The sequence below is a fragment of the Lepidothrix coronata genome, unplaced genomic scaffold (assembly GCF_001604755.1).
Source record: "Lepidothrix coronata isolate B3197 unplaced genomic scaffold, Lepidothrix_coronata-1.0 Scaffold10, whole genome shotgun sequence".
NCBI classification, from domain to species: Eukaryota; Metazoa; Chordata; class Aves; order Passeriformes; family Pipridae; genus Lepidothrix; species Lepidothrix coronata.
Window position 1 is genome coordinate 1,064,140 of NW_016690190.1, and position 24,849 is coordinate 1,088,988.

Sequence of the window (24,849 nt, forward strand, 5' to 3'; positions counted from 1 at the left end):
GATTTTGTGAGGCTTGAACAAACTGGACCCCAAGGAAGGGAATTTCCTTTGGTATAGGAAGAGCCTATACCATAGGTCCCTTTAATGTGATATTCTGTCTCTCAGGATAAGATGATTAATTAAAGGTTATATAGGAAAACCCATATTGAATATACAGTAATGTTTCCTGTTGGATTTCCTCCCAAGCTTCCAATACTTACTGGTGTAAGGGCATCCTGCCCCATAAACTACAGTCAGGTCATAATTTTACTAACCTCCACCTCTGTGTGCGTACAATTAATCTTTTTTTCAATATAGGTGAATTTTTAGACTGTGACATCCCATGACAGTGACTTGTATTTAGTTATGTGTAGTGCAGAAAAGCCCAGCCTCCCTTGACTGCTTCAGCCATAGCTCTTGTATGGTGAGAAATGGTGAATCATTGCTCCTTGTTTGCCCTTCCAAGTTTTATGATTTTAGGACTGCTAAAAGCATGTGCTAGGAGAACTCCCCAAGACAAGTCTAAAACCGCAAAAACGTGGTAAAGAAGCAAAGGGAGAAGAGAGAGAAGCAGATTAAAGCAAAAGTAAATATGTATCAACTCAGAGTGTTACAGCTCTGCAACATTTAAACAGGAGTTGGTACCGTGCCTCTTGTTCTAAGAATATCAGTAGCACCTCACATGTCCTGAGCACATTGCTTTTCTACTGTCTAATTTGTAGGAGGCAGTATGTCTAAAACAGAGGCACTACTTTAAGGTGCTTTAAGGCAACTTCCCCACTGGTTTTATTTTCAGGCTGCTTTGATTTCCACCATGACTTTACCTTCAAAGGTACTTCACAGCATACCCAGCTGATGGTTCATGTACACATTCCCAGCACAGTCAGGAGTCTAACCCTTGCTTTGACATGCATTTTTCATTTTTATCTTCCTTAATTGAAAGACACACATGCACACACCCCAACATGCATCCCATCGAGTGTCTTAGACTAACTGGTCCCAGGCACTAATCCAAGCCCAACAGCCCAGGCATTAACCAGAGCCCTGGGTCACATACATTTTCCATTGTTTTCCTTTAACATGGTACCTCAGACAGCAGAGAAATAAACATGAGCTGATACCCATCTGTCAGACTCTTTAAAATAACATATTTAAAGGGGTTTGCAGCATCACTGCTTTGCTTCCTCTTCTGGCCCTGAAGTAAGCGCTGCTCAGAGTGCTCATGAGGTGAGGTTATCTGCAGAAATAGCCTTGACATGCTGCCTTCACCTCTCCCAGCCCTGGTACAGAGTCTGCTCACCAAATGTCCTCCAGAAACAGCCCACAAGTCCAGTGTTCAAGCCTTCAGAGGGACTACTCATCTAGGACACGGGCACCTTTCTACCCTTCCTGAGTTGTAGCTGACCCTGGTCCAAGAAAACGCTGCTCTAAGAACAAGCAAATGCTTGCACAATCAGTATCACCTGTCCAACAACTACCAAAAAGAAACCTTGAGGAATCTCACTTAAGCCTTAAATGTGCAGTTGTTTCAGCATGCCTTGTTTGGAGTGACCAATGCAAGTTTAACGGTTGAATGCAAATATAAGCCATTAATTTAATGTGGTTATTTTTAGCAGCTGTAGAGCTAAGGAAGAAATGGTGCTTGCAGAGCCAAGAAAATCATAAACAAAGAACTCCAGGTCAACCCCAAATGCAAGTCACCACATCATGCTGCACGGCACACACACGCTTCTTATCCTGAGTGTTATTGCCCACCAACTTACACTGACATTAAAAGGGAAAGCAGATCTTTAGGCTAAATGTGTTACCATTTGTTTTTGAAAGCAAGCGATAGGCAGAGCTCAATTTACTCTGTGCCTAACCTAGGGGTAAAACCTATTTTCAAGAAAAGAATTGTTTGTTGAGACAAGTTATACAGAAGAAGGAAGAATCTAGGTTTTAGCTGCAGATTTGTCACTATATGCCTAAGCTGGCTTCTATTCCAGTCTAAAGATGGGGATGGATACTTTTCTGGGCTCATGATGGCCAGCTGCAGCAGAGAATGGGCTCCCTCGAAGGGTCTGGCCACAGCATGACCTCCCTGGCAGATAAAGATCCCTTGTAGACACCTAGTGGTCAGCCAACATGATGGGGCAAGTCAGGAGTCACTGGTGGTCCTGAGCCAGGCCAGTCACATAGCTTTGCTAGGGGAAAGGAAAGCCTTCCTTCTCTGTCCTGATATATATATCCCTGATATATATCCCGTGTGTCAGCTTATTTCATGATTTTAAGATGTAAAAAAGCTGTGGGAGAACTCCCTCAGACAAGTCTGTAACTGGGAAGATTTCTAGTTTCTAGAAAAGACAGATAAAAAGGACAATTGAATGAAAAAGAAATCATATGTGTAGAGTCAAATTCTGCACAACAGAATATGGGTCAGGAGCATTTGGCAAACAAAAGGAAAACAAGCATATAATTTTTCTCCAATATAAAAAGAAACAACTGAGCAGAGTTTTGGCTGGAGCACAGGAGCAGAGTGAGAAGGATGAAAAGAGGGACCATGGGGGTAAAAAAGAGTCCCCTTGGCCTGGTGACTCCCCAGGTCCCTGCACAGGTGCAGCTGCTCCCCCACCAATGTGCAACTCACCCGTCGGCCGTGTCCGGCATCCCCTGGCACACGGTCTCTGCAGAAAGGTGACCCTTATGGGTAAGCCAGACTCTCACCATGTGAGGCTGAGAGAAGCACAGGAGCCCCAGGGCCAGGCCTTTCACCGGGATGACATGGTGAGGGCACTTCACCTCGACAGATGTGGCTGTTCCTCTGGGCACCAGCACAACATCCTCAGGATCAGAGGTCTGCCTGTGCCACCTCCAAGACACCCAGTCCTGAGCCCTTGCAGTCCCTCAGAATAAAGCCATCCTCTCACCCCTGAAGTGGCAGCTTTCACCCAGCATAGGGAGGGGAGGAAAGGGAGCCTCATGGTGAGCACATCCAGCTGCATTCCTCACCCTTCAGCAACAAGCACTTTCTGGAGCCACCTTTGGGTTTGGTCACAACATCGCAGCCTTGCAAAACATGGGGTTTTGCAGATCTGCAGGCTCCCACAAATCCTGCAGGATGGGCTCAGCTGAAAGGCAGCCCCTGACTGCAGAGGCCTTCCTGCATCTCCCAAGCTCCATGGACTCTTGGAAGCACTCTCAGCCATCCAACCACACCAAGCCCTCTGGCACTCCTCACAGATGCATTGCAGCTGCTGTCATGCACTGTGCCTTCGCCTTTCCCCACTGATGGCACTTCCCACTTCATACCACGGCCTCACACAATGCCTTCCCACCCTTCCTGATGGAAGCCAAAGCCTTTCTCCAGTCTCACCTCCCCACCAGCAGCCCCCTGCTGGCACAAACGGTGCCACCAGGATGGAAATATTTCAGGAGCCTTTTCTGTTTAGTGCATGCAGAACAGAGGCCCGTGGTGTAGCAGATCCCCTGCTGCCTTCTGTCTTGGGTTTTTGGGTTATTTTTGGTTTTGTTTTGTTTTGTTTTTTGAGGGGGGAAGTTGTTTTAGTTTGGATTTTTTTTTCAGATTTAATTTCTATTTGGAGGCCAAACAGGCCTTGGCAAAAGCAGAGTCTCACACCATCCCACATAGAGGACAACTGAGCAATCAGAAAAGGTGGTCATCAAAGAGAAAGGGCTTCTGAAACTACACTCTGTGCAGAGCTGACATTTACAACAAACATGTATACCATATTTTGACCTGAAAGGTGTCTGTCAAGTCTTACATAAAATATTCAGCCATCTGGCCCCTTCTTCACACCCTTGCATTGGCACGGCGTGCTCCAGCAGCACACAGCCATGGCTTTTCTCCTGCACCATCCCATCCACCCGCTGCCACGTGGTAACTTAGAGCAAGGGAAGTGCCACAGTGGCACAGCCAGAGACAGGATCATTAGCAGGCTTTAGGAGTGCAAGGTGTTCTCACAAGGCACAGCAAGACACCTACCCCATCAGGAAACCTTCAGCATTCACGACGTCTTCAGGAGATCCCTCCTGTCCGACAGGGGTCCTGCCCCATCCGTGGCTCTACAAGAAGTGAGCCCCCTGCACCGGGGCTCTGGGCAGGCAGCAGGGCTTGAAGGAAGCAAGGCAGGATGCAAGTTGGAATACAAGACTTACAGGAAAGTTAGGATTGCTCATACAACTCACACCAAGGGGAGAGGGGGAAAGGGAGAACGAACAGCTGGGTCAGGGGAGCTTAAGAAACAAAAATTTAAAAAAGTAATTCTGGGAGCTGGCAGTGAAACTCTACTAATTCCCTGTTAAAGTTTGCGAAATTTGCTGCCAGCATTTGTACCTGTAGTATCTGAGGATGGATTCTTACACCCTGGTAAACCAGAGTATCAAAAAATGTTTATAACTAATAAATACGAGCAGAACATAAATACTGTTTAACTTATTAAATTTTCTAGTATGTGCTTCCAAAGCATGCATTACTCAATGTATGCTTAATTTGATAAAACCATCAAATACTTAGCTTTGACATTTATTAAATCCTTACGTGGTATCATATTATATATCTCTATCATCATGCACAGATAACACACATACACACCTGAAAATGTTTTCCTTATGGAGAAATAAAAGAAAAAGCCCTAGCAAAAAAGCCTCACAATTTTAAAGTAAAAATAAAGGAAATTAAAACCAACAACTACAGAATTGTAAGCCACTAGTGTAGAAACGCGCATCATTAATGATGACATGACCCCTACGAATAGATGCATGTGAGTCCAACCTTGCAAAGCCAAGCTCATACATGTCTTTATTCCCTCCAAGAAATAAAGGATCCGGATCTCCAGGATCTGACTTTCCTACAGACCTGATTGAAAATGCTTCTATTCACGTGTTTAAATATGAGCAGCTACACTGCCCAACAGCTCAGAAACCTGCACTCCTGGGCTTTCAGAAGTTACACAGATGGCAGCTAGGGCAAACAGTGGAAGATTTGTTTCCTAACTAATTTCTTGTTTTTAATTATGTCCTTCTCAAGTGTTTAACATGTAAAAAAAATTTCACATGAAACAGCCTCAAACCCCGTTTTTCAGAGAAGTATCTACCTTCAAAATTCAAGAGATTGTTGGGTTTATCATGGTGCCCTCTTCTGGCCTCTGGAAAAACAGTCGGCTTGCTGTCATCTGGTGTCTGCTTAGAAGAAGCATCAAAATGAGCATCTGCTTGTGCAAATATTCAATTTATTTATTAAACTGGCCAGAAAAATACCATCACAGACCATCTAGATGCCATACAAAACATGTTTAAAAATCCTTCAGTTATGTATGAGTTTATAAAAATAACTTACAACACTATTTTAGAAATCTCAGTAGAAATACATGAATTTGTTACCAGGTAGGAATTTAGGCATAAGGCATTGTGCCCAGAGTGCTGGAGAATTCATCCCCTATTCACACCACAATACTAAACTCCCAAGAACCATTTAATAAAAGTAATCCGAAGCTTGCTGCTAAAAAGAGAGGGAAATGGAAAACCAGATCACAAAGCACATTAATTCCCATTTAAAAGAGGCATTTTTGTCATTTCTTGACAAATGTGTAGGTAGATTATCCAATACAGGAGGGATATGCAAGAATCTGATATTTTCCACGGAAATCTCTGTTTTAAAAGTATTGTTTTCTTAATTAAATATAAAACAAAGCTCACATGGAACTAAATACAACTTTTAGGCCCTATCTACATAACAGACTTTTCATTATTGGTTTTTGGAGGTTGAGTGGGGGGTTTGTTTAGTTGGTTGTTTTAGGGAATGTTTGGTTGGGTTGTTTTTGGTTTTTGTTTTTTTTCTTATTTTACAGGCCCACTAATCTCAGGGAAAGTCTCAATACTGTTGTGTTTGAAGAGGCCAATTTAGACCTGAAACAGGGCAGCTTACAACAGCTCACCTGCAGAGGAAGGAATTTACTCAAATTTAATACAGTTGCACAGAGTTCCTGGAAGCATAATTCATTCAACACTGGCATTCTGTCAGTTCCAAATTGGATTAATTATAATCCCATAAGCTTCAAGAAAAGCTAAGATCATCACATCTGTGTTATACACATGACTGTTACTCTCAGGGAAAAAACCCAACAACTTTCTGTATAAAAAGGCCTTAATAAAAAGTACATTCCTTTCTCTCTAAGAAGAATGTTTTCACATGCAAGGCACTCTAAATAAAAAGTCACAACAGAGTCAATTTGGAAGGCCAGAAATATGCTATTTTAGATGGTGCTAAATTTTTTTCCAACACTATCTTTTTCGTCACGATCAAACAAGTAGATACAGCTTCTCCTCCATAAGCATATGAGCTGGTAAAATGCATGCTCATGAGGAGACCTTGCAGTTGCTGTGTCATAACACAGCACACAGGGGCACTATACAGTTATCTGAAACTGTGACAAGTTTTCTGAGTTGGGAAGTTCTTTGTTCCAGAAAGAACTAGAAAGGAACGTTCAGGAAAGAAACTAGAGAGGAATAAAACCAAAGCAAAACAGTTGTTGTCCAGCTGTGTTAGCAGTTCTTCCATCACTGCCCACCAGACAATGCAGGCTTCAGGCTATGACTTCATGAAAGCATTCATTAAATGCCCTGCTAATCGCCAGCTCGACAGTCAATATTCCCATTGCGTTGTTCATTGCCAGCCAATCACCACAAGTGACCAACTTCCACAGTGCTCTTCTCCTTAGGACCATGGAATGTCCAGGTTAAGCTCTACACATTTCTGCAGGTGTCTGAGGATGACTTCTCCCCAAATCTTTCTTCTGAATTGCACAAGTCAGACACTGTGGTGAAAGCCAGTCTCTGGCAATAACAGGAATGGGGCTCTTTAACCTCAGCATCCACTCACGAGGGTGTTTTCACCAGAACGCTTAGTCACGGACAGGGTGGTGAATACCTTAAGAGAGAGAAAAAGAAAGACTCTTAGTATGGCTAAAATGAATCTTTTTTTTTAATCTCAAAGATTTAGTTGGGCATGATGCTCAAAACTGCACCCATTTCTTCAAGTAATGAAATAATAATGAAAGTCGTGCATTTAAAATCCTTGGCACTAGAAAGCACACACACATACAAATAACCTTTGTTCTCTTCATTCACCTTATGGTCTTCCTTTTACAGTGGAAAAGAATGTATTAAGGAAGTCACATGGCTTTATACCACCTCATGTCTTAATGCCCTAAGTTTTTACTGTGGGAAAGAGCTCAGAAATAATAAACGCTGGTCTGTGCACTGAATGAATAAGTGTCTTTATAGCTCAAAGATAGCTTCTTTGTTTGAGAAAGTGAAGTTAACCCAAGGCCACAGCATTTGGAGAGAACATAAATTTTGCTTTTGTGCCTTTCTAGACATTATAGAAATGTGGAACTGACAGTTGATATAAGTATTATGTCTGGGATCTGTATTGTATCTTGACAATAGCTATGAAACACTCAGTAAAACCACTTTGAAAAATTCCAATCTTTACTGCTTTCAGGTCACTTTAAACAAAACAACATATTCAAACCTAATTATTGTAAAGTTAACAGATATCAAAATTCAGGAAGAAAAATTCTACAAAAACTTATTTAACGTTATAACTTTACTATGCAAATAATTGCATAGTTTTGCATAGTTATAATATAGAAAGGAAAAAAGGAAATCAAAACCACTGCTATCTAAATGCTTCAAAGTTGCAATAATTAGCTATCATCAAAGCCATCTCTCAGGAAGAATAAACTTAGCACAGAATAAAGTACATACACATTTCAGTTATGCAAATAACATTGGAGTATCTAAAGATAATGGGGATCAGAAAGCCCTATATTTCTCTAAGTAGAAGCTTTGCTGCATTAAGGCTGCTAGCAGCTCTTCAGAGAACAACATCAATAAATGATAAACCTCTTCCATTTTCTATAAGCACATAAAGCATTATGCACAAATCAGGAAGACAAATGCAAGCCTAATGTATATGGCAGAAGAACAGTGATATATTTAAACTATAGTGCATTGCTTGAGGCAGGGTTTTGAACTCTTTATTTCTGATCCACAGGCTGAAAATGTATGGGAATCTTCATTTATTGTTATTTCACTTTGAAAGACCAAGATTAAAATGTGCAAAATTTATCTGCTTTCTTCCTGGCCTGACTACAAGCTCCAGGTGTGCTAGGGGACCACACAGCTCCCTAAGGCTAGTAAGCCAATGGGGAATCATTTGATAATTACTGGAAACATGAGGTTTTTGACAGAATTTGTTCATTATTTTAGTGAAGACAAAATCTTAGATCCAATGGCTGGAAAGCCATTGTTAGCTAGCTGAAAGAATCATCTCAGCAGATGCTTGATTATACCTGCCTGTATTTCAAGCAGCACAGTACAATCAAAGCTGAGATGTAATTCTCTGTAAGGCTGAGGTCCTAACAACTCTGTGCTCGCAATTATTTGGACTTTGTCTGGGAGGAAGTTCCATTCCGAGCTCATGTTTTCTGCAGAATAAAATAAAGCTCAAATAAGAGAAGTGAAATCTGGCTCTAATTTGAAAGCAGTGAGAATGGGACTCTCAGTCTTAAGGTCTTCTTCAAGTGGAATAATACCACGTTTCACAGAAGACTCAGCAATGAATTAGTACTAGTGCCAGTGAAGATGTCAGCATTTAACCCTGTAACACTGCCCCATCCTGCTCAAATCAGACTTCATTTCCCTTAGCTTTTACATGGATGTAAGTTAAAAATAACACCGTTAGTATCCATAATTCTATTCATCTAGATATGCTCATTTCTCACAAATTCCAAACAATTTTTAAGCATTTTTTTAATCAAAGACTGCTATCTTGCACTTTGATTTTTGTTTACTGCTCAAGAGATTAAATTAAGTAAAAGCATAAAAAAGTCTTTTGAAGACTGTCACTAGAAATGATCGCTGTTCCCTGGAGCTTTTAAAGAGCATATTTCTCCTGAGCCAATTTCTTCCTCCCCCACTCAAACAAATATGATTATCTGAAACTACCTCCCTGAATTATATCTAATCATCATTCTATTCAGTTTCAATTTTAGCAGCTCAGATGTCCAGAATAAATTATGACTATCATCCTCTCTTCACACTGCATATGCTAATATCCCACTTGAGTTCACAGGTTTGAATGCCTCCCTCAGAGATCCCCCTCCACAGGGCCCCTGGTAAGATAAGGACATGCTACCCCTCTCCAAGGGCTTTCAAGAACACCATCAGATGATACTACAGAGAAGAACAGGATCTATATTGTGGATGCTTTGAAGATGATTCAGATTGCTAGCAGTCCATTCCATTAATGGAGTTCATATTACATTGCTTACACTGTACCTCCTTGGAAACATAAAACAAGAGAGGAGGACGTCACTTCTGCAGAGCAGCATCCTGGTGCACCCTTGCAACACTCTGTAGCTCACACAAGCAGGTGCAAACAGATTCTGTACAAAGACTTGGGTCATGAACATGCTTTCAGGGATCCTCAGCTAATATAAACTCATCCTATTGCTACTAAAGTCAATGGAGCATCTCTGATTTACATCTGGGAGGAGCTGTCCCACACCTGCTACAGAAAACTGAGCTCCTCATTAAAGAGGAATAGCAAGACAAACACAAGAAGAAATGTTTGTGTGGCCTCATGAAGTGAAGGCCTACAGAATAAAGGAAAAATCTTTAAAAGGGCAGAATCTAATAGAAAAATTGTCACATAGCCAGTCCCCTTCCACAGCACCAGTTTATAAGCCTATTTTGAGTACCCCAATTTAGCTTTACCACCGCTTTAGCAGAAATAGTATCATAAGCCTTCATAATCTTGAGTGGGAAGAAAATTCTATACTTCCCAGTAGAGAGAGCACTGGATTAAGCGAGGCCATAAACTTTTCACAAATGAATACACTCGAAAAAAAATTAAATATCCCAGATTAAACCTAAATGTTAGAATTCTAAATATTAAACCCAAGTAATTTCCTGTCCTTTCCTCCAAATTCGGACCCCTTTAACAGAGCTCTGTTATTCGGAATTCCAACACCCTACCCCAGAATGCTATGAAAGCCGGGCTATGAGGTGACTTCAAATACAAACCTCGGCACAGACAGGATGAATTCCGATGGTGTTGTCCAGCTGTTCTTTTGTCATCCCACATTTAATGGCGGCTGCAAACCCTTGGGTGACTTCTCCAGCATTTGGACCAAGGACATGGAAACCAATGACTCTCTCCTAAATGCCAAAGGTAATCAAATGCAAGCACAATCATGCATTCAGTTCTCTTTAGACAACATGTAAGGTTTTCTTAGAGTATATAACTTAACCAGCTCACAAAATATATCACAAATTAATGTAACCACTAAAATGTGAACTATCATTAGCACCAACAGATGGGAGATGGTATAATTTTGTTCTCTCTCTGCAAACATTCAACTAGGAGCTCAGGAGTCAGCTTCTTTGCAAAGTTTTGTACAAGAGTCCCGCACTTACATCAGCAGCATACAAATTTAATACACCCCATGCTCTATGCTCGATTATGTGTGTCCAAATTGCAAACATGAATTTGAATTTTATTCAGGCAAGTTATCCTAACAGAATGCTTGCCTAAGTAAAGATGAGCACCCTGGTTTTCAACAGCAGGGCCTATGGTAGGTGTCTACATGGTCTGTGTCTTTGGAAGAATTTTCAGTTCGATAGTTGCTTACAGGAAAGGGCCACAAGCTGAAGTTGTGGCTAATCAGACACAACTGGTGGCAAGAAGTGTGTTATAACTAGACTGATGACTACTCTGGTTGCAGTGTTTGCTTTCATTGGGAGACAATATACCTAGAGACTGGCAAAACAAACATCCACTTACAAGGAAGACACTATTCACACTTCTTATATCTATAGTACTGTTCAGTTGCAAAATATGTCAAACTGCACATGCATCCTCAGAAAACACTCAATAGAATGAGCTGTACTGACTTGACCTGCTTTTCTTAAAGAAAGGTAAGTCTCCTTTAGCACATGCCAACTGCTGTCGGCTTTAGTGGCCTTCAGGGAATTGATCAGATTTTGCTGAGCATAGATGTAGCCCAGTTGGGTATCAAAAGTTGTCTGTTCTTTCCACTAAATATCACATACATTGGATGTAGTGGATACTCAGTACACTGAAAAGTTATTATTCTTTCAGTCTGAGGACTGAGATTTACCACAGGGTTTATTTAAATAAGAAAAGCTATAATTGGGTAATAACTAAAATGGAATTATCCTTATTTTTCTTTAAAAATAGAGACATATGTAAGAATAAAACCATAGTAATGCAACCAAGGTAATGAGAGTTTTAAATAGTTACTGAATTATTTTTCATCCAGGGTAACTTTCAACTCTACCTCTAGATATTTAAACATGTTTCAAATTTTCAGGACAAGAAATGAAAACAAAGTAATGAAACACTTTAAATCACCATTAAGCCTTTTCATTTTCTTAAGTAACTTTGAATTAGAACATAACTACGGGTTCTAAGATACCTTCCACACTAGTGCAAACTCCTCCAGATAGAGGATATGGTCAAAACCTGACAGGCTTGCAAGTTTTACAAAATTAAGGACAGATAGACATGCCACTATCTTAGCAGGAATACATTTTCACAGCATATTAGTCTTCACAATAATTCATATTATTAAAATCATCAATTAAACACATGGTGATCATTCAGAGATGGACACACCAATTCTTTTAACCAGTTAGTAATTTTGCTTTTGCTTCAGCAGGTGCTGTACATTTCTACTGCCAGGAAATTTTATCCTAGTCCATGGATAATCCTGGCATTATCACCCTAAATGAGATTTGTGCAGGCAAAATACATTATCCTGTTAGAACAAGCTCAAGAGTTTTATAAGCACGTGTGGGTTTGCAGAGGTTACAAGCTGTGATGGTTTCTGAGACACCTCCATTTCAGAGAGAAGAATCCCCCAGAAAAGAATGTCCAAGCTTGGGGAGGAGAGAATAAACCAATAAAAATTCTAACCATTTCTACATGCATTGATTTGCTCACTTTTCAAAGTTAATGAACAGTCTTAGAGATATCTACTTCTCATTTTACATGTATGAAAGAAGTACCATATACAAATAGCAATGGCAGAATTTTCTTTTTTACTAAGGGTTGATTTTGTATAAACAGGGGTATTGTATCACTATAAATATTTACTACATTTCAAAAGGTAGACAAATTTAAATAAATTTTAATTTGTTAAAAATAACCTATTTATAGACATTGTATGATCAATGGTCCCTATGATGAACACAAAGATACTGTTTTCCCTGGAAAGAAAGATGCACTTACGTTATCTTGAATATTGCAAATTATCTTTGCATAGCATTTGTTGTTGTCTCTGGATGGCACAGTCCACTCCAGAGGCCAGAAATGACTATGGTACACCTGGAAGTACAACACAGGTTAGAAAGGAGTTATGTAATTTCCAAGCAGAGAGCATGATCTTTCAAAAATTGCCAGATTATCTTAAATAATGAGCTATGTACATAGCATTTAGAATATCTGAAATCAGGGTGATGCTCTTTCCCCTTGATGAACGCCAGAGAAGGAAGTCTTTGCAAAACAAGTGCTGGTATCATCCAGTAATTAAAAAAGGAGAAGCCATAAGTATATTAAAGTTCCAGGAAGCAGTTCACCATGCTCTCATTAAACTACAAAATCACAGCCTTCCCTCAGAGAAGACTGTACTGTCTCTGGGTCTACTTGAAATGAAGGTAAAAATGTTCCTCTGAGCAGAAAAAGGGAAGAAATAGCTTCAGAGTCTGGTTTTAGGAGAAATGAGAATATCACTGCAAAATGGAAAGTACTTAAAGACAACAAATTTTCCTGTCTGCCCCAACTGGACAAATCCCAAATTGTAGGTAAGGCTTTTCACCCACTTGTACAGCACACATATCAGAAAATGACGGGGCGTTTTTAGGCACAGTTCTACCGAGAACTCCTGGCAGCTCCCATTATAAGCTAATCTCAAATCGATTGCTGGTTGAAATAAAATTTTAATTGATCACAACTCCAGTAAAAATATATTCCTTCACAAACTAGGAGAGGCAGCTTGACATTTTGCCACGTTAATGGGGTTACAAAGCATTTATAAGCATCACTATCAAACTGAAATTTAACAGGCCTGAATGACAGATGCACTCAATAATCTTACTGAGGCTTGCAAAAAAAGCCAAGAAAGTGACATGATAAAGAGGTCAGAATTCACTAAATGAGGACTTAGGCAGAACACAAATGCTTCTAGATGCACATTTTAAAAAACAGCTTTGAAAATCAAAACCACATTTTTTTTCGCAACAAAGCGTCCAGTGTTTCACATATAACAGCAAGAATTTCACTCAATAACAAAAATTTGACTGAGTATATGCAAACTTTGTGGGCAGAAAAGAATGTAAGCCTTTGCCCTCTGGTCAGGTTAACATTACTTTACACACTGACATTTTGAGTCATATTTTCTTCTTTTTCTCCACATCCATTTCAGAAAACGTCAGCTTAAGAGGGACGTGAGTTCTCAACTTCATGAACTGCCACTTATCTGCATAGTCCTCCAAATAATGCTCCTCAGGTGACACTTGCAGGACACAAAAGTTCATTTTACTGTGAGATTTCCTCCCCTTATGTTTTCTGTAATGTGGTCAGTACAGTATTTTGTAAGAACAGCCTCAGGCACTAAGTGCTCATATATGTCTAATTTCACTCTGGACCAGCAATCCCAGTGAATGAAAAGGGATTACTCATGTGAGTAAAATTAAGCACATACCTCTTCACAAAGTCAAAGTAAACAGGAAAAATGAGCAAAACATTTGGCTTTATAAAGTAAAAATCTCCATGGCAAGGAATTTGCCACCACTGTAGGTACAAAAAGCTCCACTTTGACATTAAAACCAGTATATTGCTTCCAGCCCATACCCAGTTTTAATTTATCCTGAAGTATTTGCAGGCACAAAGAAACCCTTTTTCTTTTTTTTTTAAACAAAATATTCCACCTTCAAGTCCCTGTTTGCCAAAAATAGAACATATCTGCAACTAGAACTATTGGAATTGAGGATTATTTTTATAACATGTCCGGGAACAGCCAAGGAAGACAAAAAATGTACCCAGTCAGCTCCTGCCCTTACATCAGAGCACAGAATGCTGTGTTAATTGACTCTTAACATTATTTTAAATCACAAATTGGAAACCTAAAGCCCAGATGAAATTAAGGCATTTACCTCAATGTTTTCCTCCCCAAATTTCTCCACTGCGGTCTCTTCAGAGTACCCACAGGCTCCATACTCCAAAGGAGTAAATACAGTAGTTGGAACATTCACATAGTCACACTGTGTGGCATTCAAAACAAAACAAAAAAACATACAACATCAGTAATAAAATCAGCACTCAGTAGTCTGAAACACAGGAAGAAAAGCTGGATTATTCACAATTCTGAAAGCTCTTCTGTTTTTGTAAAATTGTTTTAAATTAAGGTACAGTTTTGGCTTTGTCCATTCCAGAGGTGTTAACTAGAGCAAGAACAAAAAGACAGTTTAAAGCCACACTAACATTAGTGTGCACAGATTAAATGGAAAAGGAAATTCAGTGCCCTATTTTAAAAACGTACCAGATACAGGCCAAAATGGAGATAAAAACAGTAGAACAGTAGACTGTTCAACCATTTCTATAAAGCATGCTATTTTTAGTTGGAGATGTTGCAAAAGCACCACCACCGCTCAAAAATCATAATTTTTTTTTTATCAACTGTGGCCTAGGCAACATCAAAGAACCAAAGACATGGAGTACAGCCCTTCTGGGGGAGAGCTAGAACAAGAGCTGATACCATGTGCCCAGTCACATATCATAAGAGACAAACACTGATCCTTGACTTCACTGCAGCTTTAGTGTTGCAGAGGCTTCCTCTCTGGGCAACTTCTGGGCCTGACCATCCTCACTGTAAAGCAGTTTTTTCCTATGTTCAAATGGAATTTTCCTGTGTTTCAGTCTGAATCCATTGCCCTTGCACTTTATACCACTGAAAAGAGTCTGGCTCTATCTTTTTTACTCCCTACCCTCAGGCATAAATACACACTGATATAAGAGCCCCTCAAACCACCTCTTCTGTAGGGTATTTAAATTACCAGCTGTCTCAGCCTCTCCTCATGTGTCAGATGCTCCAGTACTTTAATCATAGTCATGGTCCTTTGCTGGACTTGCCTTGTCCGTCTTGTACTGGGGATCCCAAAATTGGACACAAAATCAAATCTATCTTACCAGAATCAACTGGAATGGAAAAGGTCACTTCCCTCCACCTGATGGCAATGCTCTGCCAGGATGCATCTGCAGGATGCAGCCCAGGATATCCCTCACCTTCTCTGCAATGAGGGTACATTGCTGGCTCACAGTCAACTTGTCCTCCAGACCTACTGAAGCTTTGTCTGCTCAGCTGCTTTCCAGCTGCTGAGTTCCTAGCCTGTGCTGGCACATGGGATTATTCCTCCTCAGGGGCAGGACATTTCACTTCTTGCTGAACGCTGCGAGATTCCCGTCAGTCCATTTCTCCAGTCTGACCCACTTCTCCACTCTGAGTGACAGCACAAACACCAGTTGCACCAGTCATTTCTTCCAGTTTTGTATCACCTGCAAACTTGCTGAGGGTGCATTTTGTCTCATCATCCAGATTCATTAATTCAGATGTTAAACAGTACTGGAGTGAGTATCCAACCCTGTGGCACACCACCAGTGACTGGCCTGCAGCTGGTCTTTGTAATGCTGGTCACAGCCCTTTAAACCTGGCTGTTCAGCCAGTTTTCAATCCACCTCACTGCCCACTTACTCAGTCTGTACTTTATCCATTTGTCTATGACAATGTTATGGGAGACAGTGTCAAAAGCCTTCACTAGAGTCAAAGTAAACAAACACCCCCTGCTTTTCCCATACCCACCAAATTAGTCATTCTGCCAAAACAGACTAGCAGGCTGGTTAGCTCTATTTAATTTCTAGTAACTTTATTTTCTATAGACTTCAACTTTAATTAATCTCCTTTGTGACTGGGGATCAACTAAGATGCTGATTACTGTCCTTTCCCCACCTATCCATAACACCTCATTATGTTTCATACAATCACCTTTTCCAGATTTGTTACAACATAAACATAAGCCAGGTTCACATTTTAGTTACTCATTTTTAGAATTCATTGAATGAGATAATGCTTCCTTTGGCAGCATAAGGATTTTTGTACCTTGAGAGACTGTTATCTGGCATAAAATGTAAATTAAGACATATCCATAGTATTGCAGTATGAAAAAAACCTGGCTTCTGCTACGGTTCCTTAAACTTTGCCTGGCTAACGGAATGACATTCTGCACACTGATTCAGAATTCTGCTACCACAATACCTGCCAATGTAAAACAAACAACTCAATCAAGCTCTAAATCTGGCCAACAGTTGAACCTGATATGAATTCAGCAGGGTCTAAAAGAGAAGAAACCCTTATGCTCATGCCCTGTGGTTATGAAGCTGAGACAAGCACCCACACCAGTGGTGCCTGGATAACAGTTCTTCTTTCCTCCTGGTTAAACATAAGGTGTAGATGAGCACCCGTACTGCTCCCATTTAAGCAAGCATAACCTGGCTGAAACCCACAACTGCCCTAATATGAACCATAAACACCGAATCGATTATTTCAACTACCCAGGTATAAATATGTGCTGAGTTATCGGTACCTCTGATCTTCCTTTGTGTCCCTATTCAGTTACAACTCAGATCGTGTATTACTTTGAAAACACATGGATGAGAGGTGAAAAAAATTAGTGGAAATAACATTGGAAATTAAGAGCATCACAAACTCCTATTATACTCTATTTAGGGATCATAGGTAGGTTTAGTAAACTGCCTATGAATTGGAGTTAAAGCATTTAATAGGATGGGGAAGATTGCTGACTTTTAGGGAAGGTGGTAGAATTAAAAACAAGCTAAATGATCTCAGTTAATTTTATTATCATTACACTCAGAGAGAAAAATAAACCCACTTAAAAGGCAAAAAAAAAAAAGAGACTACTGTTTAATCCATAAAGTATTAATTTCATCCCACACAATTAGCAGAACACATCTGCAGTAATATCTTTGCCAGGGGAAAATTAAAATGATCATCAAAGCTAATCCTTTAAATTCTTCTGGGTTTTCCATAAATAAGCAGACTCACACTCTGCACTTAGAAGTAGAGCAATGACAGTGTTTTGTGGCAACTGTTTCCTTACCTTAGTGGTTGCCCCAGCATAAAGCCTCCGAACTAACAATCTTCCTGCCTGGATTGCCACTGGTGTGAGTTCCAGCTTGTCCTGCAGTATATCTCCAACAGCATAGATATACGGCACATTTGTTTGCTCCTCATCACTGACAGGAATTTTTCCTGTTCTGCAATTGGAATTAAACAAGAAAAAAAAATCTAAGTGTGCTGCTGTGAAGACTGAAGGTGTAAATAACCTTGCAGGAGTTAGGCCCTTTAGCTTTAAGAGAAAGACACATGTGAAGTATGAGGGAAAGAATTCATATTCACAATCTTACAGACTTAAGCAAGAATGTAAAGTAGTGCAAATTTTACCAAAACTACAGGAATTCACACACCGGACAAGGAGTAGCCTGTGAAGTTGCAATTTGTCTCCTGAATCATTGGTGAGGCATAAATCTTTTCCTCAAACACTCTCTACCACCAGCTGAGCTGTGTACAGGCAACTTTCAGGAATTAAAGGAAGAGACATTCTCCCACTCCACTTGTAGGACAAAAGAATTTTTCCACTACCGAAATTCCAGTCCAGTGACTGAAGCAGTTTATAGAAGTTTATCCTTCAGGGTACTACACAGAGACAGGTCAAGCTGTTAGACACCCTACCTAAGGGACAGCTAGCAAGCTTTTTAGCTGTAAGTGTACTGAGCTAATGGAAGGCTTTAATTATTAATATTTCCTACTTCATCAATAAATGAGATAGTGTAGTAATCACCACAGGAAACACATGTAACAGGGAAACCAGACAGGCACAGAAACAAACAGTCACTTGAGAGACCAGTGGAATGCCCATATTAAAAATCCAACTTCCTCAATTTTGCTCATTAACAATAATATAGTTTATGCTAGTAACTTTATAATTCATTCTATTAAGTTGGTAATAGGTGTCCTGACATCAGAAAGATGTGCCCTGTTCTGCAAGACAACATAGGCCTGTCAATTTTGAGTGGACCAAAAGTTCTGCTTATTTGGAATATCACAACAGTTCCCTTTGGCAACATCAGTCACTGTGTTCATATATAAAAACCCTGCAGTGGTCAAGTTCACAGTCCTTGTCTTTTCTTCAAAGGGAAGATCTTCGAGGCCTCACATGTCTGGAAGATGTTTTAGTTACTGATATTGAAAATGTTACTGATAGCTCCACTCCCTGGTGCAATGACCTCACTACATTAAACATTAAGTACTTCTCTACAAGAGACAGATTGTTCCCAAGAGTTGCTCCAAGGCAAGAAATAAACTCCTCCAAAACCTAAAACACATCAAGAACTCCACCTGTGAGTTTAAGGAATGCTACTTGGACCTTATCTTTCAAAATAACATATGAAAATACAAACAGAACTCACTGCACTAAAAGCCTGTATGAACACACAGATCTCTGCCCCAAGGGGTGAGAGAGACAAAAACAAGGAGATGAGAATAAAGGAGTACAAGGAACAATTGGCACAGTCTGGAAAACCCTGTAACTTGAAGAAGCTGTGAACCTAGACAGAATGGAACAGACACTTTTGAGTCCCAGCAATTAGGAATTGACTGTTCATTATCAAATAAGCAAATGTGGCAGCACTGCAGGAGAAAATGCAGCTTTCTGCAACAGTCTCTCATTCAAGTGTATACAAACAGGGGACAAATTTGTCCTCCGAGCTTTTGAATGTCTATGCACCACCACCACTGCAACAGTACACGACACAAGCTTAGCAATGAGTGGAATAGAGACATCTGTCCTTACTTTTCATTGATATTCACTCCAACTTTGTCCAACCCAATGTTTCTTGTGCATGGATCTCTTCCAATTGCTAACAACACCTGCAAAATAGCAATGCGTGTTACTGATTTTTTAAAACCTCAAACGTACATTTTGCTTAGGCTATTATTTTCATTATATACTGAAGATTAGTATCTAAGGCTTGGTCACAGTAAGGTGAATACGTTTGTTACCCATTGTACATCCACAGAGTTCAAGACGAGCCACACCACCACAACGACACAACAATATCAGGTTTTAATGCTAAGATTAAAACCAGCCAAATAACTTTCCCTAGAAAAGTACCCCAAAAGTATTCTAAACAAATCAGTTAGGGACAGATACTCTATTTCCTTGCAGTTTTATACCAAAGTGTTACACCATATCCCTACCAGAGCAGGTTACCTCAAAATGTTCCCTAAGGAAAGGGCTCTTTAGGAAAAAAACTCAGATGCTTACACAAATCAAATAGAAATATCAGAAAATAATATTTGTTTTGATCGGAAAATATTATTTACTTATATAGGCTCTCAGCCAAGTCACTGGCAAACGATATTATTTGTTGAATATTTTTTGTTAAAACATTTGTTCAGAATGATGGACAGACCAGGCCAAATTCTTACCCACCCTATCAACTCTGCTACCTTAACAAGCAAATCAAGTTCCAGCTTATGCTATCACAAGGAAAATTGCTATATGCTTTGCAGTCTGGGACAACTGCCCAGGTAACTACATAATGCTTCCCATGTGACAGCTAAGAACTGTATTGAAGGAATCAGTGATCTGCTTCAAGTCTTATAGATGACCAAGCCATGCCAGATCTTCAGAGCTGAAGGTTTTAAAACACATCACACACAGCTCACAGCTTCTATGAGGGGTGACAGCACTTCAGTGAAAGATGTAGCAGTAAGAAATCAGAAGTTTTCTTAATGAAGGGATGGTATTGATTTGCTTGCTAAAAAGCTTTCACTAGAAACAAACCCCAGTATTACAACACAGTGCAAGAGCGCTGCTGTTATTGTTAAACCTTTTCATAATACTGGCTCTCAGAGGCACTGAGGCATGTCCTTGTTACAGGATGACTGATGCACTATACAGGTACATCAGGTCACTGGCACACAGTATTTGCAGTCTAAAGTCTCAGGTTGGCAAGTGCCTGTCTTTTTGCATCCTATGTACTTCCAACTACTCTATTCAGCATCAAGGCCTATGAAAATGACTGCAGTGAGGTGTGATGGAAACAGTCAATCAAACATACAATAGCATACCTGCACACTGCAATTTTACTGTTTTAAGTGGGTAATGATGCTTCCTGACTGACTTGCCACAAGCTGGCATTAGTTGCTTTTATGAAGATGTGTCAACAACAGGTCTTGAAATGATGTTTGTTTAACTCTTGCACAGATCATTGTTTTGTGCTAACTACAAAACATGCTTTAGTTACTATGAAAGCTGTTATAAATCATTACGTATCATTTACTACAAATATCAGGCCAGGGAAAAATCCTGCAACTGATTCCACGTGACCAAGCTCATTTACATCTCTAAGCTAAGAAACAGGTTTGAAAAGCATGCAAGTGATTTGGCAAGGCGCAATGATCATGGATTTTGGGACTTTTTTCACATTAATTACCTGTTGATTGTGTGCAATTAGCATATTATAATAATTAAAATAATTTTAAAAAATCTAACATGTGGATAAAAACACCCCACAAAATCCCAACATTAAATGGAAGGCTATTTCACATTCTTCACATATATAGACAGGACTCACAGTATTGTATTCCTCTTCAATTATCTGGTCCCCTGTTGTGGACTTGGCTGTAACTTTCAATCTGCCAGGAGTTCCTTCCTCAAGCTGCTCAACCTACAACATTTTGAGAATTGAGTGGGAGAGGGGATAAAAGAAAAAAGTGTCATTTCAAATAAAAATATACAAAAGCATATTTTTCCCACCACATATCACTGGGAGTGTTTTAACCATAATCTAAAATTAAGCATTTATTCTGAAGATTCTTTACATTTCTGCTTGCATATTTAAACATTTTGTTCCATGTCTGTGCATTTATTCTTATGATCAACTCAACAAAACCTCATTTCTGTTTATAAAAGTTGACTGCTAGCTAAGTTCTTGTCCAAGTCCACCGTGTGAGCTGCTGGTGTCCACTGCGGACAGAGGAGGTGAGGAGGAAGGAAACTCTTACAAGGCCTGGAAACACCATCAGACATTTTCTCCAACTGCTTCTGGACGACCATTGTCCCTTTCACCCATGGGAAGCCACTGCCATAGCTCAGACCTCAGCACTACAGGCCTTTGCCCTGTTTCAATTACATTAGCCCAGTGTACAAAGGTGCCATGGCCTTGCAGGAGAGGGCAGCAACTGGCTCTAAATGGCTGAAAAAACACCATCAGACTAAGAAAAAAGCCTCATCAGTTTCCCAGAGTCAGCTGAAATAAATATTCCTAGTTTTAGCTGCAGATCCAGATGCACACTCTCTCTCAAGTAAAGCAGCAGCTCACTATCTATTCTAGTGAAGCAAGAAAAAAAGCTTTTCACAACTGTGCTCTTTGCACATAGTAATAAAAAATGACCATTTATGTAGAACAAAACAAAACCCAAAATACACTCCCCTCTTCCACCCTCCACCCCCCAAATATATCAGAAAACAATACAGCAGAAAGAGCAACACCACTGATTCTTTTCCAAATACCTTTTCCTCTCAACTAAATAAGTGAATGGAATTTGAAGCTATATTGGTGGGTTATTCTTTATTTCCAATAATATTAATATATGGACTGTGAGGAAAGGACTGGATATCCTGAGCCACAGTCCTTACAGTCCTTCCCTTGCCCTCCCAAGAAAGGGCATGGTACCTGCCTGCTTCCAACATCTGGCTGTACCTACAAGAGACATGTAAGTGTGTGACACTTAACATAATTCTGGGACATTTTAGTGTTCATCCTACAGATGAAAAGGTACTTTTCAACACCTGCCCTAGTTCCTACCTCATTTTCAGTATTTAGAGAGAGAAAAAGTAAAGTTTCTGACAAAGTTTTTACCCCTGTCCTTTACTTTCTTAATTTTAAAAAGCCTACTGTGCCATCCTACCAACTTTAAAGAATCACTGTGAGAAGTTGCTCCTGTTCAAAGGCAGCATTATTTGTAATAATTCATTGTCTGCCTTCAAACGTCCCAATGAAAGGTTTTAATAAGCACAAAATGAATAACTTCAAAAACAATGTTTGAAAGAGATCAGAAAACCTGCTAAAAACATACCCAGCAATTTAAGTTGAGGGTATTCTCAACCAGAAACAGGGACAAATATTTTATTCCCATTGAAATGAAAGACATGTACTGAAGTGACAGGGTAAAACAGACAAAAGTGCATTTTGTGACTAGGGTGATGGATTGTTCTTCCCAGGGTGCACCTGGTGCTTCCTTCTGTCTCATCCCACATCTGAGCTTACAAAAATATGTCTGAAACAAAAGCTAGATCATCATCCCTGTTTTTTATACAGCATGGGATTTATGCAACAAAGACATGTAAAAACTAAGTTCCTTGAAACATCCATTTTGACTTCTCACAGCAACTCTCTTTCTGTGAGAGTCAGACCCACAGTGTGATAACTGGCAAGAGCATTTTTAAAACTACTCTTGATACTGCTAAAGGTGAAAATGAACAGTCTTCACTGAATTTAATGCTTTAATCCCCAAAGTCTTAAACTCGATAACATGCTGGTTTAACAACAAATTGAAAATTGCTTAATATCTGATTTCCTATTTCAGAATAACTAGGCACTAACTATTGTGGAAAAAAACCCCAAAAACATAAAGAAAATACTGTTAGCACCCTTTGAAGTCTTTGATAAAGCAATTAGAAAAGCTCCAGAATTTATCTAATCTGATTCAAATTCAACCTGAATTTGCCTGTACATGTGCCTATACGTGTACATAACTAGTTGCAGGAGTACTTATTGAATTTAACAAAAATTGACCAAATATTTAAGGACTCTGCCAAATAAACAATATAGGTGGATACTTCTAAAGCCAATTTACTTTTCTGGATAGTCCACTAGTCCTGGGTATATAAACAGTATTTGCCGGCTGAGAATTTGAGAACTGGCAATGAAAAATATGACTATTTGTGATGCACTGGAGCCTGATCTTACATGAAATTATATATCTGCTTAACTATGAGTCTGCAAGAAGTTTCACAGATTTGAGGACAACTGCTGAATTTAAGTATATTCAACATTTGCAAGACCAGGACGTGCAGGTGTAACATTTTCAATGCAACATACACCAACCCATCTAATTCTGATAAAAACAATGAATATTGGAATCTCACAAAATTTTAATACTAAGATTAAATTGTACCTTTCAATTAATTAGGGTTCGTGGATTTACTCAGTTTGAAACAAAAATTAACCCATTTTATATCATAGCAGATCCTGTATTGTAAGTTCAGCTTTTGCATTCGTTAAAATAATTTACATCTTAAAACATTAGGATGGGTATATCCCAATCAATTGTAGTCATATACCACTTTGAGCCTACCTTGGTTGGCACAAACTCCCTAATAAAGTTGACTCCATGTTCTTTCATATATTCACCAATTTTGTTTGCCATATCCTGGTCAAATCCTCTTAAGAGGATGGATCTCACCATTACAGTGACATCTAATCCAAGGCCTGCAAGAAATCCTGCACATTCCAAGGCAACATAGGAAGCTCCAACAACCAGGGTTTTCCCTGGACAGTAAGGCAGAGAGAAAAGGTCATCACTAGGAGNAAAAAAAAAAAAAAAGAGGGAAAAAAGAAAATACAGTTAAAGGCAGCTCGAAGAATGTATCACACTTTATATTTATCTAATTTATTCTGTAACAATAGGATTTTATTCCTCTCCCTGCTCACTAAAAAAAACCCAACTTAATTTTATGGACATTCATCTGGCATATGAGATCAGTACACGACAGATTAAAAAGTTATAATTAGGAGTACACACAAAAAAAAAAAAATTCTGAATCATCACAAAAATGTTGAGGGTTTTAATAGAAATTTAGGACAAATTGTTGAAAAGGTAGGTTGTTGGGTCTTTTTCACCTCTGAATCTTGCTTTAAATATTTTGCTGTAAATTTTAGCTCCTGAGAACTAAAAGAGGAAGGGGTTCAGCTTCAGGATAAAAATACCATCTTCACTTCTTTGAAGACTTATTCCTTTTGCTAAAGCATTATATGCAGTGTCAAATACACACAGACAAAAAACCACATTAATGCAAACCACAGTAAAAAAGCAGAGACAGAAGTATGAAATTAAGGAAAACATGTTTATTTACCTGCTTTCCATTTCTTTCAACTGCTTCATCAAGCTACATCAGTTCTACCACACTTTGGACCCAGACTATAAAATCAGGGCTTCTCAAGGAAGCCAGGACTCATGGAGGCACCTCAGTTGCTCAACAGAGACTTAGATTTTGGAAACACAATTCTCCAAAGATTTAAATCTAAAATAAGTGTCTCTTCATCAGAGTGGTGGAATAAAATGTCACTGTGTAATTAAAGGTTGTTCCTATCCCCCAAGGAGCTCGGTGAAGATTATACGGAATTATAGTCTCAATCTGATAGTCTTTAAGTCTGGAATTCCTGACTCTTCCACCATAAAGTTACTTTAAAGCACCACTTTACAGGCTATATTATCTATTATCTTTAATTTCATTACCACTTACTAGAAGGAAACATACCACATGGCGTTTTGGTTACACAGGGATTATGCCAGTTATTTATTTCATTGCCATAGGTTTGCCAGCCTGTAATTCGAACCTCTGCTTCTACATTAGATAACT

General features: G+C 39.4%; 1 protein-coding gene across 4 annotated transcripts in view; it reads right to left on the bottom strand.

The window, feature by feature from the left end:
* Positions 1–5,190: 5,190 nt before the first annotated feature.
* Positions 5,191–24,849, bottom strand: part of TXNRD1 (thioredoxin reductase 1) — a 48,842-nt gene continuing 29,183 nt past the window's right edge. For all 4 annotated transcript variants that reach the window (XM_017804800.1, XM_017804801.1, XM_017804802.1 and 1 more), the window contains 8 exons: positions 23,565–23,790; positions 20,780–20,872; positions 18,991–19,067; positions 17,239–17,395; positions 14,221–14,328; positions 12,299–12,394; positions 10,069–10,203; positions 5,191–6,904 (listed from right to left, as the gene is read on the bottom strand). In XM_017804800.1, the coding sequence (XP_017660289.1) occupies positions 6,842–6,904; positions 10,069–10,203; positions 12,299–12,394; positions 14,221–14,328; positions 17,239–17,395; positions 18,991–19,067; positions 20,780–20,872; positions 23,565–23,790 (955 nt within the window). In that variant the 3' untranslated portion in view covers positions 5,191–6,841. The remainder of the gene's footprint in view (positions 6,905–10,068; positions 10,204–12,298; positions 12,395–14,220; positions 14,329–17,238; positions 17,396–18,990; positions 19,068–20,779; positions 20,873–23,564; positions 23,791–24,849) is intronic.